The sequence below is a fragment of the Dipodomys spectabilis genome, unplaced genomic scaffold (genome assembly GCF_019054845.1).
Source record: "Dipodomys spectabilis isolate Male_0828 unplaced genomic scaffold, ASM1905484v1 ptg000030l, whole genome shotgun sequence".
In the NCBI taxonomy this organism is placed as follows: domain Eukaryota; kingdom Metazoa; phylum Chordata; class Mammalia; order Rodentia; family Heteromyidae; genus Dipodomys; species Dipodomys spectabilis.
The window spans coordinates 3,900,865-3,916,342 of record NW_024870707.1 but is presented as its reverse complement, the minus strand read 5'-3'; the positions used below and the strand labels follow the sequence as shown (position 1 = coordinate 3,916,342).

Below are 15,478 nucleotides of genomic sequence, written 5' to 3'. Positions count from 1 at the left end.
TCATTTTAGTTGCCTGGTGGGCACTCTCTTCTGCATGATTCGAAAGAAAGCATTTTTCACTTCCTTGTTTCTAAGACTATAAATGAGTGGGTTGAGCATGGGGATCACAATTGTGTAAAACACAGAAGCCACTTGATCTTTTCCCAGGGAGTAGGACTTCTTGGGTTTTAAATAGGTAAAAATCATAGTGCCATAAAAAACGGTGACCCCCAGCAGGTGGGAGACACAGGTGGAGAAGGCTTTCTGCTTTCCTGAAGTGGACTTAATTTTCATAATAGTTGACAGAATGGACACATAGGACATAGCTATTGTGATAAGGGACATCATTAGAGTAGCACCAGCAAGAACAAATATCATCATTTCAATTCCATAGGTGTCAGTGCAGGACAGAGCTAAAATTGGAGATATGTCACAGAAAAAGTGGTGGACGACGTTAGAGTTGCAAAAATGCAATGTGCTTATGCAAAGAACATTGACAGAGGAATCCAAAAGGCCAGTCATGTAGGATCCGGTGAGCAGAGAATAACAGAGTCTTGAGGACATTATTACAGGATACTGCAGAGGTTTGCAGATAGCCACATAGCGATCATAGGCCATTGTGGAGAGCAGAACACATTCTGTAGCAGCAAATAGGACAAAGAAGAATAGCTGGGTGAAACAGCTCATGAAGGAAATGTTCTTGGTGGAGGTCAGTAAGTTCTCTAAGGTTTTAGGGGTGATGACACTTGAGTAGCTGAGGTCAATGAATGAGAGGTGAGTGAGGAAAAAATACATCGGGGTGTGAAGCTGGAGATCCAGGCGAATTAGCAAGATCATGCCTAGATTGCCCAGCACAGTAATCAGGTAGATCAGGAGAAACAGCGCAGAGAGGGTCACCTGGATCTCCCCAGAGTCTGTCAACCCCATAAGGATAAAGTCGGCTACCTTTGTGTTATTCCAGGTTCTCATTGTGTGCTGACAGTTGAAAAATTAAAAGTGATACTTAGCCTAAATGACTTAATATTATTACTTCCATGCATCCCCAATGTCTCCATAAATACACTATATCAAGTAAAATATAATAGTGTATTGATACAACTGAAAAATGCAACTATATATATATCTCTGTAAAGTGACACTTATTTTATAGTTTATATACTTCATAATCAGAACACACCTGATTACTTGGCCAACAGTTTTGCTAACATATTTAGTCTACAAATGCTGTGACATTATAGGTATTAATATTTTCTAAGAACTTTTAGTTAAGAATTACAATGTCATAGGTTTACCTTACTTACCTGATTTCAGTGCCATTATGTATAGACATATTCTGTTATGTTTCTTTGATATACAAAGCAAGCTGCCAATACTGGTCAATTGGATTCCTGTATAATTATTTTATGGCAGTTAACAAAATGCTACATATTCTATGAGTATAGATGGAAAATGACTTTATTGGATTTACTTTTGTGTTGGCCATATTAATTAAGGCCTTTAAACAAACAAATTTTAGTGGACTTCTGTAGGTAGAAATAGGTAGCATTATTGAATATCAATCATAATTCCCAGCTTTGTGATGCTTTCTTAAGTGGTCTTAACAAACAAAACAATTTTATCTAAAATCACACTAAAGTAGACTGGTCATAGGCTTTGAATCCTGAACTCCATACTCTCTCTCTCTCTCTCTCCATATATAATATGTACATATATACATATATATTTAAATAATTCCAATTGTTACAGCAAGGCCCAAATGATATATGCATAGACCCTTCTATAACATAGACAATTTCTTTTCATGTGATGTTAAATCTTCAGGACCGTTTTCTTTAAGATGATGAAATTTAAATTTATTAAGTAAAATCACAAGGAACAGAGATAGCACCCAAAATATGAAAGATGTAAATCCCGGTGTAAATCACTTATAAACATCGCCTGTAGAGTTAATTAAACATTGACTTCTTTCCATTCACAGATTTATTTGCATAAGTTCGTTGTAAATATGGGTTTCATTTTGACAAGTCCATACATCCATGCAAAGTGGAATACTTACTCTTGATTGGTGAATGGAAACTTCTAGAGTGAAAGCCAAGGAATTTGTGAAACCTTAGGTTTATTTTTTAAATAAATCAAATTGAAATCCTACAAGGTGCTGACCTTCTCTGCAATATAATGTTTTCCTTTCTGTAGGTATTTTTTTTTATTATTTTGTGCATTCATTACTTTTAGCCTAAAAGAATCCAATCGCCTGAGAAATTTTAATAAGATTGCTCAAGTGAAACTGTCACTTGGAAGGAACGTCTCAAAAGCAAATTCAAGGAGCAGTTGTGAACATCAGAAGTGTGGTGTGTGCCTCATCTCTTCGCTTCATATATCCAGGGCGCTCACTTAATGGGTGATCATTTAATGGGCATGGGGATCATACAACATTTTGTGATCCTCAGTGACCAATTCATAAACATATTTCTTGGCACATGTTCAAGGACAAAATTAAAGGACTAAATAAGCAGAAATTTAGCTTTTCACAAAGAAATTCCACAACGAGGAACAGAATAACAGATGGTTTTTTCTGATGTAATATTTAAAGACAGTATTTATTTTAGTTTGCTAGCCACATAGTTAAAAATTGCCGCATACCTGTCAAATGAAGATTTTTTTGAATAATGTGGACAAAATTTTTAGAGAAATAGTTTCTGGGACTGACACCCTCCAAAATGAAATGATCGATATTTCATACGGATAAGTGTTATAATAAAAAGTATAAGACTATCATAAATAAAATGAGATCATCTGTAACTGTAACATATATGTATATTTCAAGAAGTTAAAGTAACAACTAGCTGATCAATAATGCACTGATCTCCCTTAAACACATAATACTTATTAAAACATGTATTGTGCATATGCATAATTATAATTATTCCATATACCATTCAGATTATGTTAAAATAATATAATATATTTGGTCAATGTTATCTAGCATTTTATTGTTCATGTTCTTTTTTTCTTACACGTGTAAAATGAGTGCAGAAAGAGACAATAGTTCAGTTGAAGGCTGAACCTGAATGTGTGACCCAGACCACACTTCCTCTATATATGACCAGGCTAAATATTTTCATAAATCTAAGTGTAAAGGATAATGCAATTGAATAATTTCATTCATGTTTTATTTTCTAGAAATGATGATGCAAAGGGAAAACCTGAAAGGTACATATTAAAAAAATCATGAAAAGATTCTGTAAATCTTGCAGTAAATTAATTAAATTAATAAATTAATTAAATTAATAATTAATTAATTAATTAAAATAATTAATTAATTAAATGAATTTACCTTCAAAAACAAACAAAATGTTCCTCTATGCAAGTGTGCTTATTTCCTAGAATTTTTGGATATAATTTGTTGGTATGAATAAGAAGCTATCTTTAAGCTAGACACTCTGGTCTCATGCTTGTAATCCCAGCTTCTCAGTAGGCTAATATTTTAGATTCAAGGTTTGAAGCCATGAGAGTCTTACTTCCAAATAACCAGTAAGTTATTACAATGGTAGTTGAGAAAACAATTACAGTCTGATTTAATCAGGTTAATCTTAGGGGACAACTTTGTGTAAAGGAGAATGGTGTAGATTAATGGAAGCTCTCTAGTCAATGTGTCTATAATCAATTGTATTTTTTTGTCTACTTTGTAACTAATGGTAAAACTAAATGAATGTAGCAATAGCGACTGAATAGAGACTCAAAAGGGGTCTTGAGTATAAAATTGAGCAAAGCCTTTAATAAGTACAGATGAATCAAAATGGTTTACCAGTATCCATATACAGTTACTAACACATTATTCCCAATGTCAAAAAATGAATCACAATACAGAAAGTGCACATTCATCAAAGTACAGAGATCAAAGTGAACATGAGACAATTTCTTTTAGGCATTATTTTAGAATACAGTAACTTGTAAAATAGATTAAAAAAAGAACTTTTGAATGAACTGTTAAAATATTTAATAAATTAGTGATTGTTAAAAGTATTAATTGCTGAAATGGACAGGTTGTATTATATATTAGTTATTTTTAGATGGTTTTTATGTCAATATGATGGGTTTAGCTCAGGATCTTCTATTTGCCAGATAGTATTTCTTCTCCTAGCAATCAGGAACAATCATACAGTATTTAAGAGAAAAATAACATGCAATTTTGCATCAACCCCAAGCTCAATAAATTACTGTAATTTACAAAAGTTGATATTATTTAAACAATCACAGTAATAATTGTAAAAACTTTACAACAATAGTAGCTACAAACTGAAACCATATCTTCAAAAACTAATCTTTACAATCAGATACAATTAAAATTTCAGTAGTAGAATATGTAGATCATTGAAAACTAAAAAACAACCAACCAACAAAAAAAAGCAATGTACTACTTGATCAAAGTTTATGGGATGCCATGAACCTGAAATTCATTTGCATTGGCTTGCATCTGTTTAAAAAATTAAAATAGGTGAATTAAGCATTCAATTTGGACATCTATTTTCAATGAATATTGCAAAGTTGACAGAAACATGTAAGTGCAATGGAGAAGGCATAGTCTTCAAATATTTTATATGTGCACATAAAAGATGGCACTGCATATAGACTTTACAGCCCAATAAATTTGCAATAATTCAGGGTTAAAGCATTGCAAAATATATGTTGTCCTTGTCTGAGAATTTAATTATTTCACAGTTGCCTTTGACAAATTAGCCCTCTTTAAACGAATATAGAATGTTGAAGAAGAGAACACTAGGAATAACACAAATACCACTTAAATGTTCATATGTATGCAAATAGCCACAGTTAACCACTGAAGAGAATGTATCCAAATGGCCCTAAATATTAGCATTATATTCCTATATTGTACCTTTAATAGATTATTTTTTCTTTACAAGAATTCGTGAAATGCTGATATTTCCTCCTTCTGTAGTTTTTCAGTTTGTGAACTACATTGACGGAAAGTAATTTTAAAAGCAGCAGTGAATATCTTATGAAAAAAACATGACCAATATAATTACAAGAATATTCCTTGTAAAAATAAAATCTCACACATGATTTTTTACAGAGCATTTTGAGTATTTAAGACCCTGTGGACCTGGAATGCTGATTTATCTTGTGGAACTGAGAAAACTAAGGTTTAAAATTCAGTGCCTGCTGGGGTGTTTAGCCCAGCGGAAGGGCGCCCGCCCGCCGCGCTCATGGCCCTGGGTTCAGTCCTCAGCCCTGGAAAAATATTCAGTTCCTGCTTAAAGGATGGATGGGAAACAAGATATTTTGGGTGATGAAGAGAGTACTAAAACTATTATCACTGAGTGTATTGTTAAGGTAAATAATGGTTTCCAAAACATAATAACTTCAGCTTGTAATAGACATCGAATTTTGTGACATATTTTAAACATTGTGGCCAAATTTTATATTTTATAAAGTATTTCGCCCCTTCCTCCCCACACCAGCAAACTCATGCATTTTCATCTCTGATTGTAATATGGAATTCTGATAGATTATTCCGGGAATGTTATGAGCATTTTTTTGAGAAATGGAGGGCAGATAAATATAAACACATATGTGTCACACCACTGTCATTTTAGTTGCCTGGAGCCTGAACTCTTCTGCATGACTCGAAAGAAAGCATTCTTCACTTCCTTGTTTCTAAGACTGTAAATGAGTGGGTTGAGCATGGGGATCACAATCGTGTAAAACACAGAAGCCACTTGATCCTTTCCCAGGGAGTAGGACTTCTTGGGTTTTAAATAGGTAAAGATCAAAGTACCATAAAAAATGGTGACTCCCAGCAGGTGGGAGGCACAGGTGGAGAAGGCTTTCTGCTTTCCTGAAGAGGACTTAATTTTCAGAATAGTTGACAGAATGGACACATAGGACATAGCTATTGTGACAAGGGACATTATTATTGTAGAACCAGCAAGAACAAATATCATCATTTCAATATCATTTGTGTCCCTGCAGGACAGAGCTAACATAGGAGATGTGTCACAGAAAAAGTGATGGATGATATTGGATTTGCAGAAAGTCAAACCACTCATGAAAATAACATTGACTGAAGAATCTAGAATGCCAGTCATATAGGACCCAGCCAGGAGAGTCCAACAGAGTCTCGAGGACATTATTACAGGATATTGTAGAGGATTGCAGATTGCCACATAGCGATCATAGGCCATGGCAGAGAGGAGAAAGATTTCAGCACCGGCAAAGAGAACAAAAAAGTACAATTGGGTGAAGCAGCCCTTGAAGGAAATGTTCTTGGTGGAAGTCAGTAAGTTCGCTAAGGTTTTAGGTGTGATGACACTTGAGTAGCTGAGGTCAATGAATGAGAGGTGAGTGAGGAAAAAATACATAGGAGTGTGAAGCTGGCGATCCACAAAAATTAGCAAGATCATGCCTAGGTTTCCCAGCACAGTGATCAGGTAAATCAGGAGAAACAGCAGGGAGAGTGCCAGTTGAATCTCTCGAGAGTCTGTCAGTCCCATAAGGATGAAATTGGGAACCTCTGTGTTATTCCAAATTTCCATTGATTGCTGATGCACACTGCTGAAAAATTAGAGATTATGCTTAGCTCAAATCACTTCATTTGCTTATGTAAATGTTCCAGTGCATAGATTGTCCAGTGCCTTTGTAGATAGCTCAAAATTAATAATACATTTATAGGAAATGACAATGACAACAATGTTGCACGTAGTTATGAAATTAACATTTGCTTATGATACAACAAAAGGTATTTTTTCAGAATTTGAATGAATGATAATGTGCCAAATGTTGTTTTTTTACACATTTGATCAACATGGGATGTTATGTCATTGTTTTGACTATTGCTAGTATGCTTGACAAAAGAATTAGGTTAAAGAATGTTATATAATTTGTCTGATGGCAGTGTTATTACATATAGATTGATTTAATCACATTTCTGTGAGTCAAAGCAGAGTCCATATTTCCATGCTTCCTTATTTTATTTATATATTTGAATGTGACAAAATGGTAGATACCTAATATGTTGACATAGAAAACAACTTAAATTATTTGCTTTTGACACAACTATATCAATTAACATTATTTAAATATAAATTTTATGTTCAGTGGACTTCTATAAGTTCTATTAGAGTTATAGATGATAGAATATACCCAATAATGTTTTTTCTACATTGTACAGTGAAAATAAAATTTTATCTAAAATGAAAATTTAACTTCATAGGTCATAGTCTCTAGATTCTTAAACTCAACATTTCAATTGCAGTAAGTACTAATGTCACTTTGGACAAGATACATATTCTACCATGAAGAATGTTTCTTTTTATGTAATGATAAACTTACAGGGCTTCTTTTCTCAAGATAGTTGAATTGAATTTGTTAAATAAAATCATTATAAATCCAGATGAACACAATTCAAAGAAAATTGAAAAGCTCAACACAAAGAGAATATTTGTCTGATTATAAAACAAAGACTTACAAAACCTCCAGGGATATCCTCTATTCTAACATCATCATTCAAATAAATTGATCATGTTAAGGGATTTAATTTCAACACATCCTATGTATTTATTCAAAGTAAAATACTTACTGTGAACCAAAGCTGGTGGAACAAAATCTTCTTCAATAATTTAAGGCAAAAATTAAGTGTCAACTCTCAAATTTTCTTGTAAATAAAATATGAAATCCACATGAGGGACTAAACACCTCTGCCATGATACATATATTTTGTTTTCTGTAGTTAATTTTAAAATAGTATGTATTCATTATGTTTATTTTGAGTTAATTTAAATCACCCTAGAAATTTTGATAGATTGCTCAAATGAGATATTAACCAGGAAGGTATGTCTTTAAATAATGCTGAGGAGCGACTATAAATACGAGCAGAGCAAGGTGTGCCTCCTTTCACAGGGTTAATCTGGCACCTCATTTAATGGTCCTGGACCTTACGCAACACTGTCATCCTCAGTGACCAATTTTCCAGGAAAATTAGTTGGCACATTTTCAAGAAAAAAAAAAAGAATCAAGAACAAATTTTCAAGGGCTAAATGAGCATGGGTTTGAACTATTCACAAAGAAGCATCAAAATAAAAGGCAATATTTTTTAAAGAATATTGGACATAAGTAATTAAACAGCACTGTCACCATTTACACAGTGAGAATAAAGGAGGATTTTCTTCGGAGAGGATCATGAGGGCTCAATAGACATATACATATGATCATGTAAAATGATGCTTATTGAAATAAATTCCAAGAAATGAAAACAAGAGAATTTATATTGTACTGTTTGTGGGTCGTTTTTTCTTTTTCTTTTTCTTTGGTTTATTCACTTCTGTCACTGTTTTTGATATCTGTACATTTTGTCTTGTATATAAGTTTATCTGATTTGGGCAGGGAAAGGGGAAGCACAGAAACTGTGGGAAAAAGGGAAAACCAATTGATCCATACTCATTGGTCACTACATTGGAAATGAATTATACAACATGGTAGGGGGAGAAAAGTTGGGAGGGGAAACACTGAAAGATAAAGAGGAAGAAGGTGACATTGTTCAAAAGGAAATGTACTCATTATCTCACTTATATAATGATTGTCCCTCTGTATATCACCTTTGCAATAAAAATCTTTAAAAATTAAGAAAATTACTTTTTATTGACAACAAATAGATGAATTATAACATATTATACTTAATATAGAGATATAAAGTAAAAATTAGGAAAGTATTCTTGTAAAACTCGTATTAAGTATTTCTAAAATTGATTGTCATACATATATAGAAAAGATTTTCTGGAAAGAACGCTCATTCTGCAGAATTTCAAGAGACAGATTGTTGATATGAATAAGAAGATATAGATAAACATACATACATACATACACACATGTGTATGTGTGTATGCACTTAGGTATCATATACACATATGTAAACACATATACATATATATATATATACATGTATGATGAAACTGTAATTGGACAATATTATATAAAAGAATTTTTCTTAGGAGGAAAAAGGTTAAGTTGAAGATTATTACATCAAAGTTATTGGCAAGTGCTAACCACAAGGTCATGAATAACAAAACTAAGGGTAACAATTTTATGATACCTTAAGAGATATGATGATTACCAAATCACCTAGAACAAATTAATTTTGTGCAAGATTTTTCTAGGCTCGAAATCAACCATGAATAATTTTAGTATTCTTTAGCTTGCTATAATTTTTGTATCTTTTTTATGTCATGGGGAAGCAAACAGATGTATAACCAGAGGTTTAAATTATCTTTCAACTTAAATAATAATATAATTTAATTCCTATCTCCTTATATTTCATGAGCAGAAAATAATTACAATATTTATTTCAAAGGGGCTGCCATTAATTGAATATAAAAAAACAAATATCCGCAAGGATTTAATACAAAATATAGGCATATACATTGCTGATGGAAATGTAATTTCATTCTACATCTATGGAAATCTGTATGGAGTTCACCAGAAATCCAAAGAAAATAACATGGCAACTATATTACCTACCTGTGTTATTCCTGGATGTACACACAAATTAATGAACGTTAGCATACAAAACCTGCACATCTGTCCAGATCACACCACTATTCACCACAGCCCAGTGGAGCAATCATTCTTGCGACCCATCAGCAGGTGAATTGCTGAAGAAAATGTGGTATATATAAGTGATGAATTTTTCTTTTAGACTTAAGGAACAAAATTATCTCATTTACTAAAAAATAGGTGAAACTGGACCTTTACATTTTAAGTGAAACACCCCAACACTTAAAGAGAAATTTGGATTTCTACATTTTACAAAAAGTGAATATGGGAAAGGTGTGATTTGGGAAAAATAAGGAGAATATCACTGGGAGGAGGATAGATGGAGGTTAGTGACTGGTGATGTAAACCCACATGAGATTAAACACATGTGATATAAACCCACCACTTTGAAAATACCCTAAGGAAAATAATTAATATATAACTAATATATGCTAATAAAATTTAATATAAAATTGCTAAATAATAATCAACCATCTTTAAAGGACCATAAAAATACTTCAGCAATCCAAATATTTCTCTGTACATTAATAAATTTAAATTTTAATGAAAACCCTGAAATTAAATGTGTGAAATAAAAATAAAAACACTGGCTTTCCTTCATTTAGGAGGGTGTTTAGACCATGCAATGTATGAATTCTGTTTCACCAGGTAGAAGTAGAGAACAGAGGATGCTGACAAACTAGTAACATGAGAATTTTGTCAGCAAAATACAGGATTAATTTAGTCATTGAAAACTGTATTCCAAGGCAGTGAAAAAAAGAAACCATTGATAAACTCCAGTGGTTCATCCATGATTTTTACCTACCTTGTGAGCCTTTGATTTCTGAATCACAGCAGGAAATGTATTGTTCTAACTAATACAATTTTCCTCACCAGGATTATTTATCATATAAATCATTCTTTCCTTTTTCAAAGTCAATTGTCTATGGTTTAAAAGGCATCCATAAATTGAAATGAAGCCACTGATTCCACAACCAAGCTACCTTACATCAACATCCCTCAATAACATTTGACCACATGCATTTGTCATTCATTCAAATCCAGGACATATGGAGTGATGAGGGATGGAGGCCATGGGGTCAAAGTGTCTGTGTTCAGATGTGAGTTTGTTTTGTAACTAGTGAGCATGAAGGTTATGAACTTGTTCTTGACCAAGTAGTTAACTTAGTGATTCTATAAAATTCACCTCCTACAGAAGTCTTTCTCTATGTTGTTAGGAGAGTTTGTGCTTATAGTTATATTATCATGGATAAAAGCAGTCAAATCTTGTCTTTGAAAGGTATGTCAATTATCATATGGTGATAAATGATAAGTGATAACACAAGGATGCATAAAAAAGATGCTGACAGATACAACATTAAAGAATGTAAAGAGTGATGAACTTAATACAAAAGGAATAGAATAGGAGGGAAAAATGATATTATTTCTACGAAAGCTTGGGAAATTAAGAAAATGGGAGAAATGGCAGAAAATATCAGGATGTCAGGATAAAGATAACTTTAATAGCAAGTCAGATTCATCAAGGTTGAGCTCATAGATGGAAAGAATAAGGAAAGTGTTTTGTTATTAACTTAAATATTTAAAAAATTATGCATGTTATATGCTCTATTAATCCCTATTCATCTTGAGTTCGATAGCACTGTTTCCATGTAAGAAGGAAAAATAACCCATTGATAAAAGCAAAGCAGTTTAACTATTTACACATGAAATAATAGTTCCTTGATTTGTGATGTTGATAGAGAAAATGCTGAGCATACAGTCCTAATTTATGCTATGTCTAGAATATGCATGTAATTTATTTTATTTTATTTTTTGTATATATTTTTATTGTAAAAATACTGTACAGAGGGGTTAAAGTTACATGACTAATATAATAATTACATTTCTTAACAAGCATTGTTACCTCCTCCTTTGTTTTTCCCCTACCCATCTCTTCCCTCCCCACCTTCCCAACCCTTCCCTCCATACCGCCCCCCAAGTTGTAAAATTCATTTGTAACATAGTGTCCTGTACATCTCATTGTTTCATGAAATGGGTCAACCTGTATCCCTATTTAAATAATGTGTTTTCCCCTTCCCTTCCCCAAATTATACCAACATTAAATACAGTGAATACAAGGATTATACAATGGGGGAAGGACATACAGAGAAACAAAAAAAATCACATGCTACCTTATAAATACATTAGAAATAATAGCAACAAAGAAAAAACCACTTGTGTCCCTATCTTGGTATTCATTTCACTTAATATCATCTTACCTGTCCTTTTCTGCCTGTCCAGACATTTACTAGCTATTGCAAATAAAGGAAACCATGGAACCTATGTTTTTTGGGCCTGGATTACTGTCATTTTGTATATACAATTTATATTTTGTGTGCATTGTGCATGCATGTATGCAATTGTGTGCATCTTCACTTCTTTGGACATTGCCTGAAAATAGTGGATGTTGAGGAAGTACATTAGTATTTTAATCCCTGTATTAATAATTTTAAAGCAAATATAGATAGATATTCCTATATCTATAGTGCATCTGATATCATGTATCGTGGAATTTATTAAAAACAAGGTTTCTGTTGCACATTCTATTGAATACCACCAAAAGAATATATTTAAAATTGTTTTTGACAGTAACTGAATCAAATATGATTATTTTAGACAGGAACTCCTCATATGTCAGGCAGAAGTTTACTGGTGAAATTATAACACAAATCTAAATAATTTATAATTTTTACATTAGCTGCAAGTTATAATAATTTAATGAGGTGAATTAAATGATTTTTGTATATAGAACATAAGGAATCTAAAGCAACCTTAACTCAATTAAATATACATACTCCTCCAATTTAAAAGCTATGTATAATGACATAAGGTGTGGGTAGCGTTTATCCCAGAAATAGCATAGAAAAAAACTATTTTAAATCACAAAAATAAAATAAATGAAAGTAAAATAAAACCATATTTACAAAAATGACTAGAAATATGAAGAAACCATGAACATAGGAAATTTAGTCAAGCATTTCTGTATTAAAAATATGTCAAGAATATCATTAACAATGTTTGCTACATATTAAACTTAATTTCAAACAAAATACTTGGGAATACCAACAAATGTTGATATTATGTTAGTATAGTTATCAAAATGTGTAAAATTCTTTTGTATTGAATTAATAAAGGATAAGAAAATTTTATGGGTAAAAGTCAAATAGAGTTTTACAGAAAAACATCCTTAATCAAATTCCAGTAAGAATTTAAAAATCATATTAATTGAATTACAACTATCAAATGAGTGTCAAAAATTATAAACAATAATAAATAAAAAATACAGCTGTAATATCAAAACCCATTAATATCAGAGAAAATTGCAATCACAATTCTAGAATACTCAGATAACAATTTAGAAAATGAAGAAAATTTGTCTGATCAGATTTTACGGAATATCACAAAATCTAAATTCATTATCAAGTATTAACATTGTAACTATTCTTTATTTAAAAACGATGATGATTGAATCAAGTATTCAATTCAAATATTTATTTATTAAGAATATTCCAGACTAAAGGAAATCATTCCATGCAACTGTGCTCTTCCCATATACACGTGACCTGCCATAGGAAGTCATGGTCTTCAGCTGTTTAGCAGGTGCCACATGAGAAAACTCACTGGATATAGATTTGGAAATTGGAAAATTTATAATAGATTAAGCCCAAAGCACCTCACAGATTTCACTGAAAATTTCATTACATATATACCAGTAGGAAGAGTGTGCAACAGGAAATTACACAAATTCCATTTAAATATTGTATATGTATACATTCACAGATAAATGCACACAAGAATATAGGAAAAGAAATGAAAAAGAACGCACGCAAATATAATATTTCTCTTCAATAAGCTACAAGAGTATCCTCAAAATTGTCTTCAACATTAGAATGTCATTTGTACAATAATATAAAACAATAGTTTAACATAAATTTAGGAAAGCTTCAAAAATTTCATTGCTGCTGTATCTAAGTTGCTGAATTGAAGAAAATAAAATTGCTATTTAAAAAGCAGTAGACATTGTTTAGAAAGAGTATGTACATTACAACAATTCAGCAATATGCCTTGCAATCAAAGATGAAGACAAACAAGATTATAATTACAAATATATTTTTTCTTTCATCTGACTACATGTACCACAAATTAAGATTTATCTCTTGTAAATGAGAAATCCAGTGAAATCTTAGGACTTGCACATATAAAATATTATTTTATCCTACAAAAATGATTATTAAACTGCTATCATTAAACATATAAATAACTCCTTGTGAATATGTATATGTTTAAATTATAGGTTGAAATCATAGCATATTTTCTAACACATTTGTAAGAATTAATAACGAGTTTGGTGCTTTGTATATTACCTGCTATAAAAAATACGACATTCAGGAATTACTATTCCAGTATGAAATTTGAATAATGAAGTTCTGGAAATATCCATTCTGTAAAGAGAAATGAAGGGTGATAGACAATAAACCCATGAATGAATAAACTTTTTTTTATCTGAAAGACTAGAAAAGATGAATTTCAATACATCACAAACTGTCATGTTATTGCCTGGAGCCTGAACTCTTCTGCATGATTCGAAAGAAAGCATTTTTCACTTGCTTGTTCCTAAGACTATAAATGAGTGGGTTGAGCATGGGGATGACGATCGTGTAAAACACAGAAGCCACTTGATCCTTTCCCAGGGAGTAGGACTTCTTGGGTTTTAAATAAGTGAAGATCAAAGTACCATAAAAAATGGTGACCCCCAGCAGGTGGGAGGCACAGGTGGAAAACGCTTTCTGCTTTCCTGAAGTGGACTTAATTTTCAGAATAGTTGACAGAATGGACACGTAGGACATAGTTATTGTGATAAGAGACATCATTAGAGTAGAACCGGCAAGAACAAATACCATCACTTCAATTCCATAGGTATCATTGCAGGACACAGCTAACATTGGAGATATGTCACAGAAAAAGTGGTGGATGATATTGGATTTGCAGAAAGTCAATCCACTCATGCAAATGACATTGACAGAGGAATCTAGAATGCCAGTCATATAGGACCCAGCAAGAAGGGTCCAACAGAGTCTGGAGGACATTATTACAGGATACTGTAGAGGATTGCAGATAGCCACATAGCGATCATAGCCCATGGCAGAGAGGAGAAAAATTTCAGCACCAGCAAACAGAACGAAAAAGTAGAGCTGGGTGAAGCAGCCCACGAAGGAAATGTTCTTGGTGGAAGTCAATAGGTTCGCTAAGGTTTTTGGTGTGATGACACTTGAGTAGCTGAGGTCAATGAATGAGAGGTGAGTGAGGAAAAAATACATAGGTGTGTGAAGCTGGTGATCCAGATAAATTATCATGATCATACCTAGGTTTCCCAGCACAGTAATAAGGTAGATCAGGAGAAAGAGTGTAGAAAGGGCCAGCTGGATCTCTCTAAAATCTGTCAACCCCACAAGGATGAAGTCAGGATTCTTTGTGTTATTCCAGTCTCTCATTGTGTGCTGACATTTGAAAAATTAAAGGTGATACTTAGCCTAAATTACTTAAAAATTATCATTTACATGAATGTCCCAATAACTGTATAAATAAACTAGAGTAATAAAATTTAATAATGTATTTATACAAAAGCAAACAACTATAAAAATCTGCAAAGTGATCTGTATTTAACAGATAATTTTCTTCATAATTATAACAGATTTGATTATTTGCTAAAGCATTTTACTAACATATTTAGACTGGAATTACTGTGGCATTTATAAGTGTTAATATTTATCAAGAACTTTGAGTTAAGAATTATAGTGTCTGGTGTTTATTTTACTTATATCAATGCAATGCCAAGATGTATGGACATATTTTGTTATAGTTCCTTGATTTCAAACCATATAATACTGTATAA

General features: G+C 32.3%; 3 protein-coding genes across 3 annotated transcripts; all 3 read right to left on the bottom strand.

Annotated features, from left to right (window-relative positions):
• On the bottom strand, positions 1 to 948 carry LOC122105271 (olfactory receptor 8H1-like). The gene has a single exon (XM_042676433.1). It carries the CDS (start codon positions 946 to 948, stop codon positions 1 to 3), a length of 948 nt encoding a protein of 315 aa, XP_042532367.1.
• A 4,637-nt stretch (positions 949 to 5,585) lies between these two features.
• On the bottom strand, positions 5,586 to 6,533 carry LOC122105251 (olfactory receptor 8H1-like). Its single transcript, XM_042676409.1, has one exon. The coding sequence runs from the start codon at positions 6,531 to 6,533 to the stop codon at positions 5,586 to 5,588; it is 948 nt and encodes a 315-aa protein (XP_042532343.1).
• Positions 6,534 to 14,135: 7,602 nt separating this feature from the next.
• Positions 14,136 to 15,077, bottom strand: LOC122105257 (olfactory receptor 8H1-like). Its single transcript, XM_042676416.1, has one exon. It carries the CDS (start codon positions 15,075 to 15,077, stop codon positions 14,136 to 14,138), a length of 942 nt encoding a protein of 313 aa, XP_042532350.1.
• Between the last annotated feature and the right edge of the window lie 401 nt (positions 15,078 to 15,478).